At 46.7% G+C, this 20,515-nt stretch overlaps 1 protein-coding gene across 1 annotated transcript in view; it reads right to left on the bottom strand.

Moving 5' to 3' along the window:
* Window positions 1-1,418: 1,418 nt before the first annotated feature.
* SPRED2 (sprouty related EVH1 domain containing 2) overlaps window positions 1,419-20,515 on the bottom strand; it is a 35,532-nt gene continuing 16,435 nt past the window's right edge. Inside the window, exons 5-6 of the mRNA XM_074150840.1 lie at window positions 5,395-5,544; window positions 1,419-4,970 (exon numbers count right to left, since the gene is read on the bottom strand). Coding sequence (XP_074006941.1) covers window positions 4,320-4,970; window positions 5,395-5,544 — 801 coding nt within the window. The 3' untranslated portion in view covers window positions 1,419-4,319. The remainder of the gene's footprint in view (window positions 4,971-5,394; window positions 5,545-20,515) is intronic.

Below are 20,515 nucleotides of genomic sequence, written 5' to 3'. Positions count from 1 at the left end.
AACAGGTCATCGGAGTCCCTTGGCCCTCGGCTTGGCCGCGGAGGGAGCAAACACCAACACAGACCAAAGGCTTTGTGTGCCACAAGAGTCCTCCTGAACACAGTGCCTGACCCACAGAGCACGTGCTTCTCACGAGGCCTGCAAAGTCCTTTTTAAGAAAAATTTATAACCAATACACACTTGTATCATAAATGTCAACACAAATCCATGTTTATACAAGCATATAATATTTCTAGAAATACATGAATACAAATATAAGCCAGTAAAAAGTGAACGCGGACTCAGGATCTCAGCAAAGATGTGACAAATTAAGCCACTGAGGTTTTTCATGCAGCTGGCCTGTCACCCCACGTGCAGGTGACACAAAAGCACCACCGTCTCAGGGAGCAAACCTTTCATCCCAGAAGGACACGTACACTTTGGCGTGTGTGCTCTTTGCCTTCCCTTTTACACACCTCTTGAGGCAGCTTTGTTATTCAGCTGAGCAACAAGCAGCAGCACATAGAAAAACTGTGGCTGCCCCATCCCTGGAGGGGTTCAAGGCCAGGTTGGAGGGGGCTTTGAGCAACCTGGTCTGGTGGGAGGTGTCCCTGCCCAGGGCAGGGGGGGCTGGCACTAGATGGTTTTTAAGGTTCCTTCCAACCCAAACCATTCTACGATTCTATGAAAAAGGAGGAGCAACAGCTTAGTTGGGTTCTCATTTACCTACAGAAAAATAAAACTGGGCTTTTCAGGCCTGACTAGCTCCCATTGGAACTAACTGTAACAATTCAGATATACTCACCGGTTTCCCTCCGGATCCCTCAGTTGATCAGTGTCCGTTTTGACTGGGTTATTCCTCTTCCATCTTCCACGTTAAATCCCTCCATGTGGGGACGGCAGTGCCAGCACCGCCATCCTTCCTCAGCGTCGCCCTTGTCCAGCCAGCCCTCAAAAAGCGAGGCGGCCCTCGCTCAGCGGCCACGTCTGCCAGCCTTTCTCTCCGCTGTCCCTTGTTCTTTGGGGCCACTGTGCTTGGGTGAAACAAAATAAAATAAAAAACGTTCCCGCAAAGTATTTATTCCAGCCCAAAGCTGCACGTGGGAGGAGAAGGGAGAGCAGGAGGGGAATCTGAGCCCCTGTCATGGCTGCCGGGGCCTGTGGGGGCCACCAGGCTTGGGCCGCCCTCCCCCAAAACCATCCAAAACACCTGAACGCCACCTAAAGAACACCTGCCCCCACGCTCCCCACTGGCCTGTGCCTGGGGCTGGCCGCATTCAACACCAAAAAAGGTAAAGTAAGTCCTTTTTTTCCCTCAGAAACCCCGGGGTCTTGGGGAGGTGACTCTGGCAATGGCTCTGCGATTCCCAGCACCGCTTTGTTTTCCCCTCATTTTCCAGTCAGCTCAATGACAATAAACAGTGTCATTTTTTGATATGATGTATTTATATTTACATGGTACAATTTAAAGCAATAGCTACACTGATCATACATATTAGAAACAATAAAAAAAGAAGTTAAGAACTAAAATGTACATCATACACTTGTATATATATTTTTTTTTTACACAGAGGTAAAAAGGCTTATAAAAATCAATACAACAGGGTTTTAACTTTTAGTATATAGATACAATAATGATGAGGCTTCAGGCACTTTAATTTGTTAACGTGAGCAATAGCTTGGAAAAAAAACCCAAAAAACTTTCCACAACAGAAAAAAAAAAATAATTTGGTTAATGTTTTGTTACCACAGATACAAAAATAAAATCTGAATAATTTCTCTCAAATGATTGATGTCAGTATTGCAAAGCTGACCGGGAGAACGCTACACACTGTTCAGCAGCAGTGTGGAAATTAAGGAGAAATATTTACAAAAAAACACCCATCTCTACCATTGTGCCCTTACACCACTGCCTTCACAAACCAAATAACACACGCAGCAAAATCTACAAGTATTACAAAAACCCAAGAGAAGAGGGAGGAAGGAGGAGGGGAAGAAAAAAAAAATAAAAAAAAAGAGGGAATTTTTTTTTTTTTTTAAACTTTTATTTCCAGACATACAGAAAGGCTTAGAGTATGTCTACTTTACTTAAATAAATAGGGGCACTTCAAGACCGGACAAAAAGCTGTAAGATCTTTTTGTAGTGTTGTGCTTTATAGAGAGAAGATCTTACAGATGTTTGTTTGCATGAAACAACTTTTGAGAACAGAAATAAAAGGAAAAGGTTGTTCCATTAATTTTATTTTTTCTTTTCGAGGCTGGCTTGATGTTTATTAGACACCATTGAGAGATTTGTCAACTGCTATTAGGCACAAAATATTTATATTTCATTCAGCAAACCCAGACACATCACCCAGAGTGTAACACTCCACCCCTTTTCCACTATCATTCTTTTTGTTTTGTTTTGTTTTGTTTTTTCCCAACTGAAAAAATCCCCAGCAACTGCTACGAATTAAGCCTACCGAACTCTATAGTGTATAAGCACATTGCATACTTAATTAATGGTCGACTAAAAAGCTGTGATTAACTCTCAGAGGAACCATTGGGACATTCCACCAAGAAAGAATGGCAAGCGTTCCTTTTACATTTATTTGGCAAATTAATTAAAAAAAATAAAAAAATTTCCTCTCTTTTAAGACTGATGTCAATGTGCAATAGAGGGAGGGAAAGGACATGCGCCCACTGGCAATTTACTGCAGAAAGAAATTATGGCAGGAACAGCAGTGCCAGCTTTGACAAGCCAATCCCTAGCTGCCTCAAAGTATTCAGATTGTACTATGCTAGTTAGAGCTCACTGCGCTAAATCATTATTTATTTTTTTTTTAATAAAAATTATTTGGCTATTCCTTGTAATATATTAGAAAAATACTCTTTTTCCAAGCTAATTACAAGCCTTGTACACAAGACAACATGACATTTAGAAAAAAAAAAAAATTAAGAAAAAAAAAATCTCAAAGTAATCTTATCCTGCTGTATGCACCTTATGCATCCACTCGATAAATCTGGGTGGTGAACTGGGGAGGGGAAAGCCAGGGGGACGCTTCGGTCCGGCTCCTGCAAAGACTCACCATGCTTAATTAATCCTTCACGCAGAGTCACAGAAATGCCGGCTGCAGGCGTGGTACGCTGAGACTTGGGTAAGAATCTGGAGGATTGGGACCGCAGGTCAGGAAATGGAAGTGGTGGTCGACACCCTGGCTTTTTGATTTTAAAATACCTGTTTAGGTCGCTAAATGTAGTAGTTTCTACCGTGGATGCGTATGTTCTCATGCTCATGTATTGTACAGAAAACAAACAAACAGATACAATTTTCCACATAATCCACCACTTAATGCAGCATTTCCCCAGAATTGCCATAATAGTGCTTTTGACATTGCATTGTTAGTAATTCTTTGCATAACAACAATTTTCCTCATCTGGAACATTAGTGTTTTATTCACAGATCATTACATGGCTGGCTAATGAAGAACTTCCCTTTCTTTTGGGCAGAGCTCTGAAAACACAGTTTTATTTTTCCAATGTTATTTAGGGAAAAAAGAAAACCCTAAAATTTAAGTTTCCCTTTCAAGTAGTGGTCTGAAATGATTACAGGTAAAGAGAACTACCAGATTCTCAATGGTTATGTGACTATGGTAACTGAGCCTTGCTTTCTGTTCACAGAGCTTCACGAACAGAGAAATAATTTAAGATGTTTGCTGAAGGAAATGACAATGGACTCTAGAAGAGAAACTGCAGCTTAGATGGCTATTTTGGCTTCGGAAAACAGAACAAAAAACCCCTAAGAAAACCAGTGACAGAAATACTGTGTTGTGGTACAAGTTTGTTACTAGCACACCTTCTATACACACACAATAACTTGACGGCAAGTTAAAATATCTTCTGAGTGAGATGTCATTCACTACACCACCCCGTTTCTAGAAGTGCCAAAGCTTGCTAACATGCTGATGGTACCGCGGGAGGCAAGACGGACACAACCTGGAGATGTTCTACAATCCACCACCATTTAAAGCATTTTTTTTTTTTTTCTCCTCAAACTCATTTTAACTGGAGAGAAAAGAAAAAAAAAGAAAAGAAAAAAAAAGAACATGTACAAGACAGTCTGTTTTGATTACAGATTAATAATACAAAAGTCTATGCTGTAGGTTAGTTAGTTAGAACACTTGATGAGCAAATCAATGCAGTGTGAGCCCCCAGACGACCGTATGTAAAGTGATCCAAACTGGTGGTTTCTGGATGCTGTTGGGCACAGTGGCTGCATCAAAATGAGTGATCTCAATGCTCCAAAACCAACGTGTTCCTTGAACTACAGGAAAAACGTAACACTTCGAATGCATCTGTAGTCATCCAGCAGCTTTGTGTTTTCCACCACAGCACCTGCACATGACCCCACAGTGGTAACAAGCCCGAAGCGGCAAGTAACAGCACATACATGGAGCAATGAAAGACAAGGCGATAAGGGCCATCCACCGGAGGCAAAACATTTCATCACTGGTGTCGCACGAGCAAGGATCTGTATAGTCTCCTTCCGGATCGGACATACAGTGATAGAGCATAGTGTCTGCGCACCACATACAGCTCACTCGATGGATGCAAGTCTTGACACGGTCTGGAGCATCCTGGCATTGACCCCGTTTGTTCTCCTCATGGTTGAACATGTCCCTGCAGTACACGCACCGTGACCTCTCACCATCTTCCTTCCGCCTGGGCTTGAATTTGACAGGTTGAGTCTTTATCACAGCACCCTTGATATCTTCACCCAGGTCAAAGTCCGAGTTGTCTACGTAAGGATAAGTGTATTCGTGTTTTGAGGCCTCGCTTTTGGCAAAACGTACGTAAGAGTCCATGTCATCAGGATCAAAGTTCTTTCCCCGTGCTGGGGCATGGCGATAGTCCTCGTATCCAGTCATCCAAATCTTTTCCCGAGGATTGATGCGCACTATCTCCTCATCATCGTCTGGAAAGTTGACGTGCCGGTAGGATCGCGGTACTGACTGTGGAAGTAGGGATGGAGAAGAAGAGGGAGAAAAGCTAAATAAGCTCACTTTGCTGTCAGCAATCAGTCTCCTTGCTTAGTGAAAAGCCAATATTTAACAGTTTCACCTTTCCCTCCCTCTTTGTACGCCTTTAGCCATGAGCCGTCACGGAGTTTCAGCCTGTGGCTCAGGAATGAGTAGAATTGTCACAGACCTACAACGGTCTGTGTGCATGTGGTGCAACGTAACATATTAAATCACAGTGTAACACCCCCCCCCCTTTTTTTTTTAAATAAAATGGAAGCCATGTAAAGCTAACTGAGAGAGAAAGGGGAAAGAAGGGAGGGGGGGGTCTTTCAGGGATGTGGGGGGAAAACCGAACACCAGTCTCAGCTATGGCAGACACAGCCCTTTAGGTGGCAACACTGGGAAGAAACCTTACTTGTTCTAGATGGTAGTGGTCAGAGCTATAATGGTCGTGAAGGTGTCCACGAGTGCAAATTCTTCGATGTTCGCAGGATGCAGGAGAAGCCAGAGTTCGCACGGGCTGTTCCCTTTTTTGAGAGGAGTTAGAGGAGCTATCTGTAGCGTTCTGTGATAAATGGAAAGGGGAGGGAGGGCGGAAAATCGTCATACATTCAGCTGTTACTGCAGGCGGTAATAAATGTGATGTTTTGCCGCTCGCTGACTTCGCGCACACCTGCAATACTGGCAACACCTGACAGCAGGCACCTTCATAAAGTTTCACATAAAATACTTGAAAGAGGCAGATCTGTTGCCAGGCCATAAAAGCTGCTGCCACACACATGGAAAAATATAATATGCCATCGCCTACTTGCGACATTTTCACCAACACCGCTCGGATTTGCTTGGCGTGCTATTTGTTATACTGGGCATTGCGGGACGATGAGCTTTCATGCCAGAAGCTACCTCTGAAGAGCAAAGTTAAGCTCCATCAAATGATGCAATTGTGTGAGTCCCGTGGGCAGACTCAGACAGAGCGTTTGTGTGCCTGGGCTGTACCCCACTAGTTACCCAGGCTACAAAAATACCGGAGATTTTGATGACCTGCAGGTGTCCCATGAAGCCAAAAACTCCTTTACGCTTTTTTTCTCCAAACACTCACTGAATTCCAGTTCATCACAGGCTACTTGAATAACCAGCTTTCCTTTAAAAACTTCAGTTTTGTTTTTTTTTTTTTTTTCTCCTCGTTTTGTCACTAATCTCTAACGTGCAATGAATGTTACTTGTGTTTTTATACATTCCTGACTCACGGTGTGCACTTTTTTTAGGTTAATCAGTTATCACGAAAGGGTGAAATATCACGCAATAACACACTGTTGCCAATACCCGCAGCTTCTTAATATACGTATTCCTCCTCCTGGAGAAATACACAGTGGGGTACCAGTCTTAGCCATCCTCTCTCCATAGCCCTTCCTTGGTTAAAATACTTTCCATACAACACCTAGACGTTCAGGATTTTGCGCGTTAATTCTTTTCATGGATTGGTTGGGCTTTTTCATATTACCATGAATATCAAGAGGACGGCTGTTAAATGCACTACGAGATGAGGAACAGGAAAAAAAGAGCCTCCGTGCACAATGATCAGAAGAGCTGTGACGTTGCATCTGCCTAAAATTTTGGTGCTTTGAACTGAGAAAAATCTCCCATCGCCCTCCAGCTAACAAGCTGTGCTGCAGCTACGACGAGTCCAAGGGAAAGCCTTCCGTTTGCCACGAGAGTATTAGCTAAAGACACAACCTCAAAAGTGGAGAGAAGTTGTATCGGTAGCGGGAGAAGACTGGTTTTACCTGAAAAACCTTCTCTCCTTGTCAGGAACGCACTCTCTAAATATTATTTTCCAATGAATCGTAGTAGACACGTCTCTTACGCCAAGAATACAAGGCGGCTCATTGTGGGTATTTGTTTATTCTGAAAACAACGCTCTGCAAGGCTCTGTCCAAAGGTGAGCACACCTTCAAGCGTTACAGCACAAAACAGATGTTGATTCTCTCTAACCGGTATAGCAGTTAAAAGGGCTGAACCACCAACGTACTTTATTGAAAAGAAAATATACAAATCTGTTTGCAGTCTGATGTAAAGCCAGGCTGGGTTACCTGAGAGGTACAACAGGCAGGATGAGTTTTGAAAGAATGGCTGACCCACCCCATGAGGAGCAGACTTTTAATGCACGTGTTTTGGTTTTGGTTTGTTTTGGTTTTTGGTTTTTTTTTTTAAGACAAGTACCTAGAAGCAGAACAACTCTTAAAAACAGTTAACACCACCCCTAAAATGTAACTGGCACTGATACTCAGGCTCTTCTTAAAAAGTGGTTTCGTCAGCCCAGCCTTCATAACTTATTAGACGAAGGGCACTTCAAATCTGGGGTTTAAACCCTTCAAAGCTAATTCTTGTGCCTGTAACTTTAGGTCCTACAATACCTAGTGCGTTCTGAGGACGTTTCGAAAGAAAATGAGCAGCTTCTACAAGCCAGTACTTTGTGATAGCACTAAGCTTCTAACCTATTTGGAAAACCCGAGAAGAGTTAGGATTTAGTTAAAACACCTGCCTCACAGGAGCACCTTTTTGCAATGCCGTATGTGGTGCAGCCCCGGATGCCGAGTTGTAATTTAAGCTCCTCAGGAACAACAACAGAGAGGCACACACCCCACAGTCCTGTCAGCCTCAGCCAGTACTCTCCAAGTTAAACTTTGACTGGTGTGAACCAAAAAGGAGGCAGGGCTTTAAGGCGGTGCCGTGCCAGCCAGTGGGACCCTTCACCGGAACCACAGCCGAGCCCTGCTGTGATGAGCCCTTCGTGGATACCCTCCGAAAAACATCGTGGGTGCCCATGGTCAAAATAATGAAGCCTGGGAAAACTACCCAACTGGAGGAGGTTGCACACACTGGCCTGCAACCCCCTCACCCTCCTAGATGAAAATAAAAATCCCAAACTGGATATAACTGCTAGATAATTTCAGCAGGGCAGCTGGGAGCTATAACCAGCTCTCCAAGCTGCCTGCTATTTGCTGCCTCTCGGGGAAAAGCAGTATTTCTGCAACAGGCAATTGGAAAAGAGGCTGTAGTGATTTTTATCTTGCCCGATTCTTATCTGCTCTTGCTTTCCTCCACACCTTGTTCTCCTTCAGACCCGGCAGGGCAACCGAGCCTCTCCTCCACGTGTGTTGACATGGCTACAAAACCTGTTTGCAGCATAGCACGGAGGCTGCGGCCCCGGCCCCTGCTTTCACCTTATTAAAAATTGCTGCATTTCCACCTTCAATGTCCTCAGATTAGAGGGGCAGTGTGCCAAGACAAACACTTACTCTAAGCGCCCAGAAAGGGAGAAAGCAGGCTATCCAAGACTAACGTCTCTGCTCAGCTGTCTGTAAAACAAAAGCTCACGCTGCCTCCTGGCTGGTGATGCTAAAGGCAGTTGGTCGACAAACGCAGTGTCTGCAAGGTTACCTTGCTGACCATTGACCAGGACAAGCACTGTTGCTTTCCAACAAGGTCCCCCATCAAAGCTTCAAGCTTCTGTAGGGGAAGAGAGAAGGCTCTCGACATGTAGGAATCAATGGTTTGAAGATTGGGGGGAAAAAAAAAGGTAGAGAATACCCTCCTCCCAAGCAGAAGGTCACCAATGCTCACCAGCACAGATGAGGAGACTGTGGGGTTCGTTCTCATCAATGATCTAAAGAGACAGGTGAACGACAAGATGACACAGTTTTCTGATGAAACTTAAGTTATTTAAGGGAGTGAAAATGAAAGCTGACCCTGAAAACTCGCTTAAGAATCTCATATTTCTGAGAGACAGAAGTTAAAAAATAATTTTTAAAAAATTACCACTAAAGTGCAAAGTGTCAGAAACACCTTGATCTGATATGTAAAATGATGCACTCAGAGCCAGCTATCTCTGCTCAGGAAAGAGGTCTTGGGGTTATAACAGACAGCCCTGTGACAGTCCCAGCCTGGTGGCTCAGCAATGGATTGAAAAAAAACCAAAGCAGCAGCAACAAAGACGATCATCAAGGCCTTGCATGTATCTGCTGTGCTTCCCCAATCTGTCTGCGGTCCTGGACCCCCCTCCACCCTGTGTCATTAAGGGTATTTTCACCATGGCAAGCTCACAGAGCCACGGGCAGGACAATCGAGGACACGGGACAGCTTCTTAACAACAGCTAACTATAGCTTGGGTGTCTCCAGCCTGGAAAAGAGATGATGGAAGGTACCATGAAGATAGGAAGAGAAGAAGTCTATTGAATCATGAGTCCTGTGGGAACGTAAGTAGGAAGAGATGATTCTTCTGGTATCCTTCAGAAGAGAAGATCGTGAGGCATTCACTGGAACACGCTTAGATATTCAAACAGAAGGAGGTACTTCCAGCAGAGCCCATAGTTAAAATGTGAAGCCATATGGAAACCCCTCAGAAGAAAGTAAGTGACCAAGGATCAAAGGCACGATGATGCTCAGGCCTTCAAAAGCATACTGTTCTCTCAGTACCACTCCACTGGGGCTGACCCTGGACTTGGGTGACTGGCGAAAGTCAGGCACATTCTCAAAGAAAAGGCACCCTCATCTTCAGCCAGGTGCCACTACGAAGAAATGATGGCCAGACTTTGTCAGTGATGGAAGCAGGGAACAACTTCTGTTCCCCACGACAAGCCTGGGTCTTGGCTGGGATTTTCTACCACCAACATAGCAGTCAAGATTTTGGGGATGCTGGTGGAGGGGGCAGACATGAGAGGTTTGTTGCACCAAATACACACCATCACCCAAATACAACACACTTGCCTACAGGAAAACATCTAGAAAGGAGGTGGCCTCCAGAGCCAGGCTATTTCACCAATAGAAAAACATGTCCCAGACCGTTGAGCCACTAGTCTGTCAGAGAAACACTGTCTTCCTCTAAAGCCTGCTGAAACCAATCCAGGTCCAGTATTTGGTTTTGAGGGGAATATATTGAAAACATGCCCAGTAGCCACATAAGAGAAATGAACCCAAAACTAAAGTTGTTGGAACAGGGAGTCCAGCAAGAAACTGTTTCAACATTCCCTCAAATGCTCAATTAGAGAAATTTGTGCTGCACGTACCAGAGTTTTGCGATTGCTATGGCGGTCGCAAAGTCTTGTGGTTTCACTGCTTGGATAACAAAATCATTAATCATGACCATAATAGTAATTTTATAAAACCCATGCAACACATTTCCTTTTGCAAGTGAGCTGTACGTATCTGAGCAAGCACACGTACCGCAGGTTTGATATGGCTGCTTTGAGAAACACCACCGGGCTTCTACACACGAATGACTGCACTGTGAGTATTTAAAAAAAAAAAAAAAGAAAAAGAAAAAAAAGTGTCCCTGTTTTCCCCTTGGACTTTCAGAAGTGACTCATTAAATTAAAAAACCCTAGCCATTAGTAAAGAAGATTATGTTAATCATTTACCGCAGTTTATTTCTCATTGAAATGGATTTGTTACACAAGAACAGCCGGCTAATCAGGTGCCTAAGTAATATTCTGAGATAAGCATCTATCATAAAAACTGATGAGAAAAGGAAGCCTTTTGCTCCTGAACCGGACTGACCATCTTGTCTCACAGAGTTGCCTGGGTTGGAAGGGACCGTTCAGATCATCAAGTCCAATCATCAACCCAACACTGACAAAAACCATCACTAAACCTTATTTCTAAGCACCAGGCCTGCCCATTTTTTAAATACCTCCAGGGATGGTGACTCCACTACTTCCCTGGGCAGCCTGCTCCAATGCTTGATAACCCTTTCCGTGAAGAAATTTTTCTTTAATATTCATCCTAAACCTCCCCTGGTGCAACCTGAGGCTGTTTCCTCTTGTCCTATCACCTGTTACCTGGGATAAGAGACCGACCTCCACCTCTCTACACCCTCCTTTCAGGGAGCTGTAGAGAGCGAGAAGGTCTCCCCTCAGCCTCCTTTTCTCCAGGCTGAACACCCCCAGCTCTTTCAGCTGCTCCTCACAAGACTTGTGCTCCAGACCCCTCACCAGCTCTGTTGTCCTTCTCCGGACATGCTCCAGAGAAGCCTCTAATGGCTTTACAGAATAGGTGCATCCTGTGTGATGCAACATCCAAGAGTGACTATGAAAAAGAGGAAAGATTCGTCTCAAAATTATGAAGCAATACAATCTGCGGCAGCTCGTCAGAAACCGGTTGCCAGAGGAGAATTACGGAGTTATGTCACTTGTAACTTCCAGAAGTGCTCTCAGCCAGCTAAAGCATTTGCAAGTTTGTTGTCAAAAATAATCGTGGGTCAAGCAAGACAAGATTATGTATTTTTTTTTTCCCCTTCCAGGATTTTATCGGTTACATGAGGCGGGGAGGACAAGGGGGAATAGAAGTATCGTGACGTTGAACAAGTAGTTTCGCAAGTAATGGTCCTAAAGGAATCAAAAACCCATGCCAGTCTGGCCTTTGCAAAGCCGAAGCCCTCTACAAGCTGACCTGCTCTCTACTGCCAAGCTCCGCTTGGCTCATCTCCCACTGCCCTGCAAGCCTCCTCACGGCATCACTCAGATCTGAAGGGGACTGTTGACATGGAGCATAGAAATGCAAAACTTGGTGGGCGCTCAAGGTCTCCTCTTTACCGAGACAGCCTCCTGCAACAGCCAAACCTCCTTGCAGCGGCTCCCGTGTTCACTTCGGGAAGCCCGAACACGTTAAAGAGGAGCCCATGGCCATCTCATCATCTGAAAAGACATCCTCGCCGTCCCCGGGACAAGAAAAATAGGAACATGAGAAGGCCAGAAATGAGTGTGCGTTATTGATGGGGGGGTGTTGGTGTCATCGTGGCAGGCGTGATACACTGACTGGGCTGTTTAGTTGCAAGCTGGTGAGGGGTCTGGAGCACAAGTCTTGTGAGGAGCGGCTGAGGGAGCTGGGGGTGTTCAGCCTGGAGAAAAGGAGGCTGAGGGGAGACCTTCTCACTCTCTCCAACTCCCTGAAAGGAGGGTGAAGTTGGGGGGGTCGGTCTCTTCTCCCAAGGAACAAGTGATGGGACAAGAGGAGATGCCCTCCGGTTGCGCCAGGGGAGATTTAGGATGGATATTGGGGAAAATTTCTTCCCCAGAAGTGCTGTCAAACACTGGAAGAGGCTGCCCAGGGCACTGGTGGAGTCACCATCCCTGAAGGTATTTAAAAGCCAGGCAGATGTGGTGCTGAGAGAACGTGGGTTAGTGGTGGTTTGGGCAGTGTTGGGTTGATGGTTGGACTTGATGATCTGAAAGGTCCCTTACAACCTGGGCAATTCTATGATTCTAAGAAACCCAGCGCTCCCACCAATTCATGGCTTGAGGATGAGCCTGGAAAAAGGACAGCCCAGCAAGCTGCATCCTCTCCCTGGCCGTAGCCCGATGACCTCCGGCTGAGACCGGTGTGACGAGCCCCTCTGAAGGCAGCCAGAGCCCTTTGTTAGCGTGCTCTGCCCAGGTGTGAGCCCTTAGGAGCCCCAGCACAAGCCAGCTCTTCTTCGCTTGGCCCTTTTCATTTGCTGGAATAAGGGGAAACACAGCTGTGCTATCAGGACAGAGAGGAAAAATGATAAAGCCGGGGGAACGGTACGGCAAGCGAGCACTACCGAGCTAAGCACCGACCTGCAGTTTATCTGCAGAGCCTCTGCTGTTTAAGTACTTCACCAAGAGGAAGTCTGAGAGCTATTTTGGACACGTGGCAAAGAAACGTCCACCTTTCCCAAGAAATTAAGATAAAATATAGTCTCACAGAACTCCCTCAGCTTAATCTTGCCAGAGCAAGTCTTTCCTTTCCCCTCTAGCTTTTTTTTTTTTTTTTTTAAGCCTAAAGAGATACAGCGCTTTTGAATTTCACAAAGAGGGGAAGAAGGCCAGGCTGGACGGGGCTCTGGGCAACCTGGTCTAGTGGGAGGTGTCCCTGCCCACAGCAGGGGGTTTGAACTCGATCATCTTTAAGGTCCCTTCCAACCCGAACCATTCTATGATTCTACGAAGAACAAAAATCCTAATTTTTGTCTCAAAACACCTCTTTCCCTCTATCCAAAAAACGAGGAAAGCTGACATTTTCCACCCACTTCTAATTGTGCCCCCTATATTCAGGACAGCCCACTTCAAAAGGGGCTTAGATTATTGAAGTATTAAGAAAGAAAAAGGTTCAGTGTAAAAAAACCAAAAAAGATTTGAGACTCCTGTCTCCTGGTCTCCTGAGCACAAACTTTTAATTTGTCATGGCAAGATAAAGCCACGGAACAAAACACCTTCATTAAATTTCTGCTTGTTTCCTATCACTGAAGACAAGACAAAAATTATACTGAAGAAAACCCCATCTATCTGTTTTTGAAACATTTTTGATGCTCTCATTCACCGAGGGCTCCTGGAGCTGAATCCAGTCCTATTTCCTTGCAGAGAGCCTGAAGGAAAAGCTTCACGTTAGATCATATTCCAGTACAGTTCAAAGACAAACTGGCTGTACACCACCATCACCATCAGCACGGATGCAGATTTCTGTAAAACCAGAACAGGACTATAATTTCTCAAATGTTTGGACCGTTTCCTAGTCACCACTTCCACAAACACCAATATAAAGTGCAGAAAGCTAGCTAGTTTTACTGCTACCTTTTTTATTTTTATTTTTAAATGTTGTGGTTTTGGCTTCTAGTGCCAAAAGGACGCTGGTGGCTGTGCTGTCTTAAGTCAGCAAAACTTAAGGAATATTTACAAGGGTTCGGTGCACAAGACCATCTCTATTAAGCTAATGCTAAACCCGCTCCTGGCATCATCAGTCAGTTCTGCATGGACCACAGATGTGGCTTCACAGCTTACTTTGAGGAGTAAAAAGGATATATGAGAATCAGACGGTATGGCAAATCCTCAGATGTGGCAAGGGGGAAACCTCGATGAGATTTTCCTGTTTCACTACTTGCCAGTGACACAGGGCGTCAGACGTGCCTCTGCAAAAGCAGGCACTTGAACAGGTACAAAGAGAAATGCCTGCAAAAGTCGGAGGAGGAGTGAAGACAGACCCCGTTTTGCTCGGATTCAACCCAGGAGCAGCGGATATATGTGACATTTCACAGAACCACAGAATCTTCATGGTTGGAAAGGACCTCTGAGATCACCGAGTCCAACCACACACACACAAAAGATCCCCCCAATCTCGGCCACTAGAGCATGCCCTGAAGTGCCACATCCACACCCTTCTGAAATACCTCCAGGGATGGCGACTCCACCACCTCCCTGGGCAGGCTGTTCCAGTGCCCGACCACTCTCTCAGTAAAGTCATTCTTCCTAATATCCAACCTAAACCTCCCCTGCTGCAACTTCACACCATTTCTTCTGCTCCTGTCATTATTCCCTTGGGAGAAGAGGCCAACACCCACCTCTCTACAATCTCCTTTCAGGTAGCTGTAGAGGGCAATGAGGTCCCCCCTCAGCCTCCTCTTCTTCAAACTAAACATGCCCAGTTCCCTCAGCCTCTTCTTGTATGACTTGTTCTCTAGACCCCTCACCAGCTTGGTGGCTCTCCTCTGGACACGCTCCAGCAGCTCAATGTCCTTCCTGGAGTGAGGGGCCCAGAACTGCCCAGTACAGATGCACCATCACTTCCCTACTCCTGCTGGCCACGCTATTCCTGAAACAGGCCAGGATGCTCTTGGCCTTCTCGGCCACCTGGGCACACCATTTCCTTCCCGTATGATGGCCCTTGTCTTGCCCTTACTGCACCACCGCTTTGGTGGAAGGAAAAGCCTTTGCATCAGGTGCTGGGAAGGGAAAACCAGAATGTTGTAAGGGGGGGAAAAAAACCAAACACCCCAAGTCACAAGCCCCAGTTACTGGGGCTGCTTCCCAGGCAACACAGCGGTCCCGTGGTACACTGGTGGCTCTGCCTACCCATGAGGTGCTCGTGTCCTTGTCAATCTGCAGAGCCTCTGCTTCCCGGGACTCTTACGTTTCCTTCTTCACGCCTGTAACTCCTCCTTGCTGCGGCCTGATTGGATTTCTCCATGCTGAAATGAGTTACGTCGCTTCAGCGGGATCTTTTTACCTAAACCTGCAAACTGTTTAAACCAACCCATTGCTCAAAAGCATCCAGGGAGAGAGGCAAGCTTTGCCTTTGTGCAGAAGGGGCTCCGTTAATCTGTTTATGCCTTGGAAATGACACCCCGGTGTGGACTACAGCGTTGTCAGGATGATCAGCTGCCCAATATTTGTGTTCGTACAGCTCCGTGAAGATTAGCAAAGCCTCCCTCCTCTAACAAGTAATATTAGCCACGTGGCCACAGCTGTCCTCTGCGCAGACCATGAGACGGCCACTGAGGTCTGTACCGCTGCGGGGAGGTGACGGTGCCTGCTTCTCCCTCCCACCGGTCCCATCACCTGCCCTGTGCGCACGCCTGGGTGGAGAACCACAGGAATCCAGCCCAAAATCATTCTCCTATCAGCTCCCTGACTTCACTCGACCACCCGGAGAGGCTTGTGCCCTGACGGCACAGGAGGGTCCCCAGGAGAAGCAGGGGGCAGAGACGGTGGGTCTGGAGAGGGAGGTGGGTGCCAGCTCCTCTTTAAACTCTTCTGCCTTTGACCTACTTGTCATTGGCGTAACTGCAATTAATTTGGGAAGAGCCAGCTCCTAATTTTAAGGGAACTTAGCAAAACCCACGCTGCCGAAAAGCTTTCGGGTAGGGATGCTAGGAAATAGAGGAGCAAAACTCAGCCTGGGGGGTGTGTGTGTGTGTGTGCGCGCGCACAGGGGGGGTGGCACGAGGCTGTGCTGCTGCTGAGCCCAGCCATGAGCAGATGGCTCCACATAACCCACCGCCGAACCTCAGCTCCTCCGCACAGAGATTTCCAAAGGGGCAGGGCGGGGGGAAGAAGGAAAATAAGATTTGGGGAGTTGGGGGGGCGGGGGGGGAAGAGGGGAGGGAAAGAAAAAAACGCTAACAAAAATTAGATTAGGTAAGCTAAAAGAATCGGTGTACTTAATCAATCATTAATGTCTTCGCTAGGTACAAATTTAACACTGCAGCCTCTAAATTCAGCGGCACGCTCCTCCCATATCATACGCCAGGTTACAAACGGAGGGGAAAAAAAAAACAGTTAAATGCAAACTTCCCACAGCAGACTGATAGGGTATTTTAAGAAGCCAGTTAGAGGTCATTTATTCACACAGTTATGAGCATCTACGTTATTTTAGCTGGAATCCATCACCAAAATAGAACCCAACAGCTGATGCAAACTTTTAAAATACCCTCTTCACATGCACTGCAAATACGTCAGGCTCCACTTAAAAATGCAATGGGCCTTATTTACTTCTTCCTTCCCTTCTCCTTTTGCAGACAGAACCAGAGACAGATGAACTGCTCCCTATAATCACTTCTGATTTAATTTTCGTAAAATATTTAGGAGATAAGAGGGCGAGCAGACCCTTGGCAAAACGCATTAGGCAGGTGAGGGAAGGAAACAGGGCTATTCAGATGCAGTTGTTTATAATGCATTTCTGTACTGGGCAGAGGTCCATTTTGAGCTCCCCACACTGATGTATTCTGTTCTTCATCCTCAGTTACTACCATGTACCACCATGCAGTATTTTGTCAGTTGGCGGGTTTTTTTTTTCCATTAAAGGGGTGCAAGGAGGATCCTACCGCTTTAAAGGAAAATCATTCTTGAAGCCTCATGTAAAAGCACATTTCATTGCTTAGCTTTACCAAACTCCTCCTTTTCCTTTCCAAGCTCTCCAAAAAAAGAAACCCCTCCCCCCGCCCCCCCAAAAAAAGAAACCTACATTTGAGAGGATGCAACCAAATTATGATAGACTAGCAAAACTCGGACACGCGCTCCAAGTGGCCTGAATTCTCTGCGTTTTGGTTTTTTTTTTCCTTTTCTTTTCTAACTGTCACAGGAGACAAGAGATTCAATCCATTCCTGCGAGCGTTTAAACAGCACATGGAAATTATAGGCCCCCTCCCAACGAGAGGGCAACATAGTCATTTGCCCCATGATCCCAACCCAGCCCCCCTTCCTATCACCATCACGACGGATGCTCCAGCTCGGCGCCCAGAGCCAAATGCTTCCCCCTTGCCCCTAAATCAGGCAGAGAGACCGGGATGCCGGGGCCGAGCATGGCTTTGCCTGCTCGCTCCAGACTTGCATCCCTCTGGCCCCACCAGTGCTGCTGGGTGGCGATTCCCTAATCCTTTCTGCCGCAGCACGGGAAGTTGTCGATCACCGCTCTGTCCTCCAGCCAAGGTGGCCTCTTTCCAACTGCATTTACACCCCTGTCACCTTCAGAGGCAGCACCCGGGGCCGGGTGAGACACCCCCAAGTCCGGCCGGCGTCCCCCAGTGCCTCCTCCCTCCAGTGCCCCAGGACAAAGCGTTTTGTTTGGATGCAGCAGCAGCAAGGATCGCGGCTCACAGAAAGCAGCAGCTCCCTCAGGTTGTGTATGTATTAAAATAATGGAAAAGGCCATTTTACGTCTTTGTGAAATTTTCAAGCACCCCGCGGCCAAAAAACTGCATAGCCCTGATTAAAGAAGGAACCTAATGGAAAACTATAGCAACATCAACTATGTATTTTCAAGATAAAAGCGTAACATTTGGCCATAACACACCCCCCTCAGCTATCCTGTCATCTCCTCCTCATCTCAATTGAAGGGTGAATTTTGCAGCAGCAGCAAGGAGGAGGAGCAAACTTGAACGTAAGAAGTTTCATCTAAACATGAGGAGGAACTTCTTTCCTGTGAGGGTGGCAGAGCACTGGAACAGGCTGCCCAGGGAGGTGGTGGAGTCTCCTTCTCTGGAGACATTTCAAACCCACCTGGACACGTTCCTGTGCAACCTGCTCCGGGTGGACCTGCTCTGGCAGGGGGTTGGACTAGATGATCTCCAGAGGTCCCTTCCAACCCCATGTCAGTCTGTGAAAATGCCATAAACACTAAGCCAGCCTCAGCCAGGACTGCAAGAACCACCTTACGTGTACCACTGGCACAGCAAAGGTCTGCAGCGAAGCTGTACCCACAGCCAGGGGATACGCCACGAATTTCAGGCAGCAGGATGAGTATTAGCGGGCCGGCGGCGGTTTTTTGCCGCCTGCTTAATTAAGCCCGTCACTCTCAGGGTTTCCCTTGAGCCAGCACTTCTGCTTCTCCGGCCCTCCAGCGAGCTGGCTGGAAGAGCCAAACCACCGGAAAAGTATTCGCTTTCTTTTATAGGGTTAGTTTTTGGTTCGCTTACCCCGGGGCTGGCTGAATGAGGTCAGCTGTGCTGGTAAAAGGGGGACGGGGCAGGAGTCCCTCTCCGCTCGGCTGGCTTCCAGCAGCGCTCAAGGATAAAGATGCATCAGTCAAGTAGCATCTCTCAGATGGGGTTTCACATCAAATGACCACTGTGACCTCATTCCTGCTGCCCCAACACCGGCTCCGCTCTTGGGCTGCGAAAGCAAGGTGGGGGGTGGTGGAACTGAACCGGCTGGAAAGTAACTTGCTTTTCACGGGCGTTCTTTGCCTCAAAACTAGGTCCCCTTTACATAACGCCAAAGAAATGCGTGGGGAACCACAGCTGGACAAAAGCAAGGTCAAAACGAGAAGGCAGCAAACCCAGCCGGCAAAGCTTCGATGACAGAATCACAGAATCACATGAGGTTGGAAGGGACCTCTGGAGATTATCTAGTCCAACCCCCCTGCCAGAGCAGGTCTACCCAGAGGAGGTTGCACAGGAACGTGTCCAGGCGGGTTTTGAATGTCTCCAGGGACAGAGACTCCACCACCTCCCTGGGCAGCCTGTTCCAGGGCTCTGCCACCCTCAAAGTAAAGAAGTTCCTCCTCATGTTTAGATGGAACTCCTTATATTCAAGTTTGTGCCCATTTCCTCTTGTCCTGTCACTGGGCACCACTGAAAAAAGACCACCCCCCTCCTCTTGACACCCAAGGGAGACAAGCCCAGGGAGGCAAAACTTGGTCTGCAAACAAGGCAAAGACGAGCTGTGCTTGCAAATGCTGCTCCTGGCTGAGGGTGAGGGACCAGAGGGAAAGAGGAAGGGCCACAGCAGCTGCTTTTGGGGAGGAACAGTAAAGCCCACCTTCGGCAAGAGGTTCCAGGGGTGGCTTTGTCGGCAGCAAGCAATTCAGGCTCCCCGTCTGGATTCTCATCCCCCTTTTTTCCTGGGCCGCTGCTGTTACCTGTGGGGCCATGCACTAAGTCCAACTAGTAAACTGATCCACGTTACAAAATTTAAAAAAAAAAAAAAAAAAATGAAAAAAGAAAATCTCTTCCCCTCCATTCTACTCTACGTTAAGAAAGGGCAATTTCGTCTTGGCTACGTTTTGCTCCTGACACGTTTGTGCCTTAAGCAGACAAATGCACTAAAGCCTTCAGCTCCAGACGAATTAAAAGGGAAGATGCTCGTAAACACCTTCACACTTCTACTCATCACATAGTTTAAGCACGTTACTACACAGCCAAATTGTTTTTTTTTCAGAAGATGAACACGCAGCCAGCTGATGGCGAGTGCGAAACGGTGCTACAACGCAGGCAGATTCACAAATTCACCAGCAAAAAAAAAAACTACAGCTGAGGAAGGCACCAGTCCATTCACCTTTGGGCAAGGAATCCTACAGGCAGGTTTGCCGGTGACCCTTCTCGTCCCGAAGCCTCAGGTGACTGCATACGGCAAGAATCATAGAATCATTCAGGTTGGAAAAGACCCTTGGGATCATCGAGTCCAACCATCAACCCTACTCTACAAAGTTCTCCCCTACACCATATCCCCCAACACCACATCCAAGCGACTCTTAAACGTGTTCAGGGATGGTGACTCAACCACCTCCCTGGGCAGCCTGTTCCAGTGTCTGACCACTCTTACTGTGAAGAATTTCTTCCTAATGTCCATTCTAAACCTACCCTGTTGCAGCTTGAAGCCATTCCCTCTTGTTCTATGGCTATTTGCTTGTGAGAAGAAACCAGCACCAACCTCTCTACAATGTCCTTTCAAGTAGTTGTAGAGAGTGAGGAGGTCACCCCTCAGCCTCCTCTTCCTCAAACTAAACAGTCCCAGCTCCTTCAATCGTTCTTCGTACGATTTATTCTCCAGGCCCTTCACCAGCTTCGTTGCCCTCCTCTGTACCCGCTCCAGCACCTCGATATCTCTCTTGGATTGAGGTGAAGAAAACAGGCTTTCAGTAATCCGAAGATTACTGAAATGAGTGCAAGTCCGGTTATACATAATAACTAAATAGACGATAAAATCGACAAAGCCAGCACACTAAAATAAGCAGAGGGAAAGGGGACTATGTGTGTTAAAAAGAGAAAGAAACCAAAAAAAAAAAAAAAACCTGTCAAAAATCTCCTTTGAACTGCTGGGGCAAACCGAACAAACCCCAATACTTAACTGGTGCATAAATTACAACGCTTACAAGTTCTGGCAAGATACGGCTATAAGGAAACCTCCATCACAGCAGAAGATCGTATTTCAGTTTCCTGCAGGATATATCCCAATCCCAGTGTGGGACCAACCGCGTCTGTATGTGGGAACGGTACAGAGCCAGAAAACACGCTACAAAAACGGTCC

Source organism: Numenius arquata, chromosome 7 (assembly GCF_964106895.1).
Source record: "Numenius arquata chromosome 7, bNumArq3.hap1.1, whole genome shotgun sequence".
NCBI classification, from domain to species: Eukaryota; Metazoa; Chordata; class Aves; order Charadriiformes; family Scolopacidae; genus Numenius; species Numenius arquata.
The sequence above is the reverse complement of the archived record's forward strand: the minus strand, read 5'-3'. Positions and strand labels throughout refer to the sequence as shown.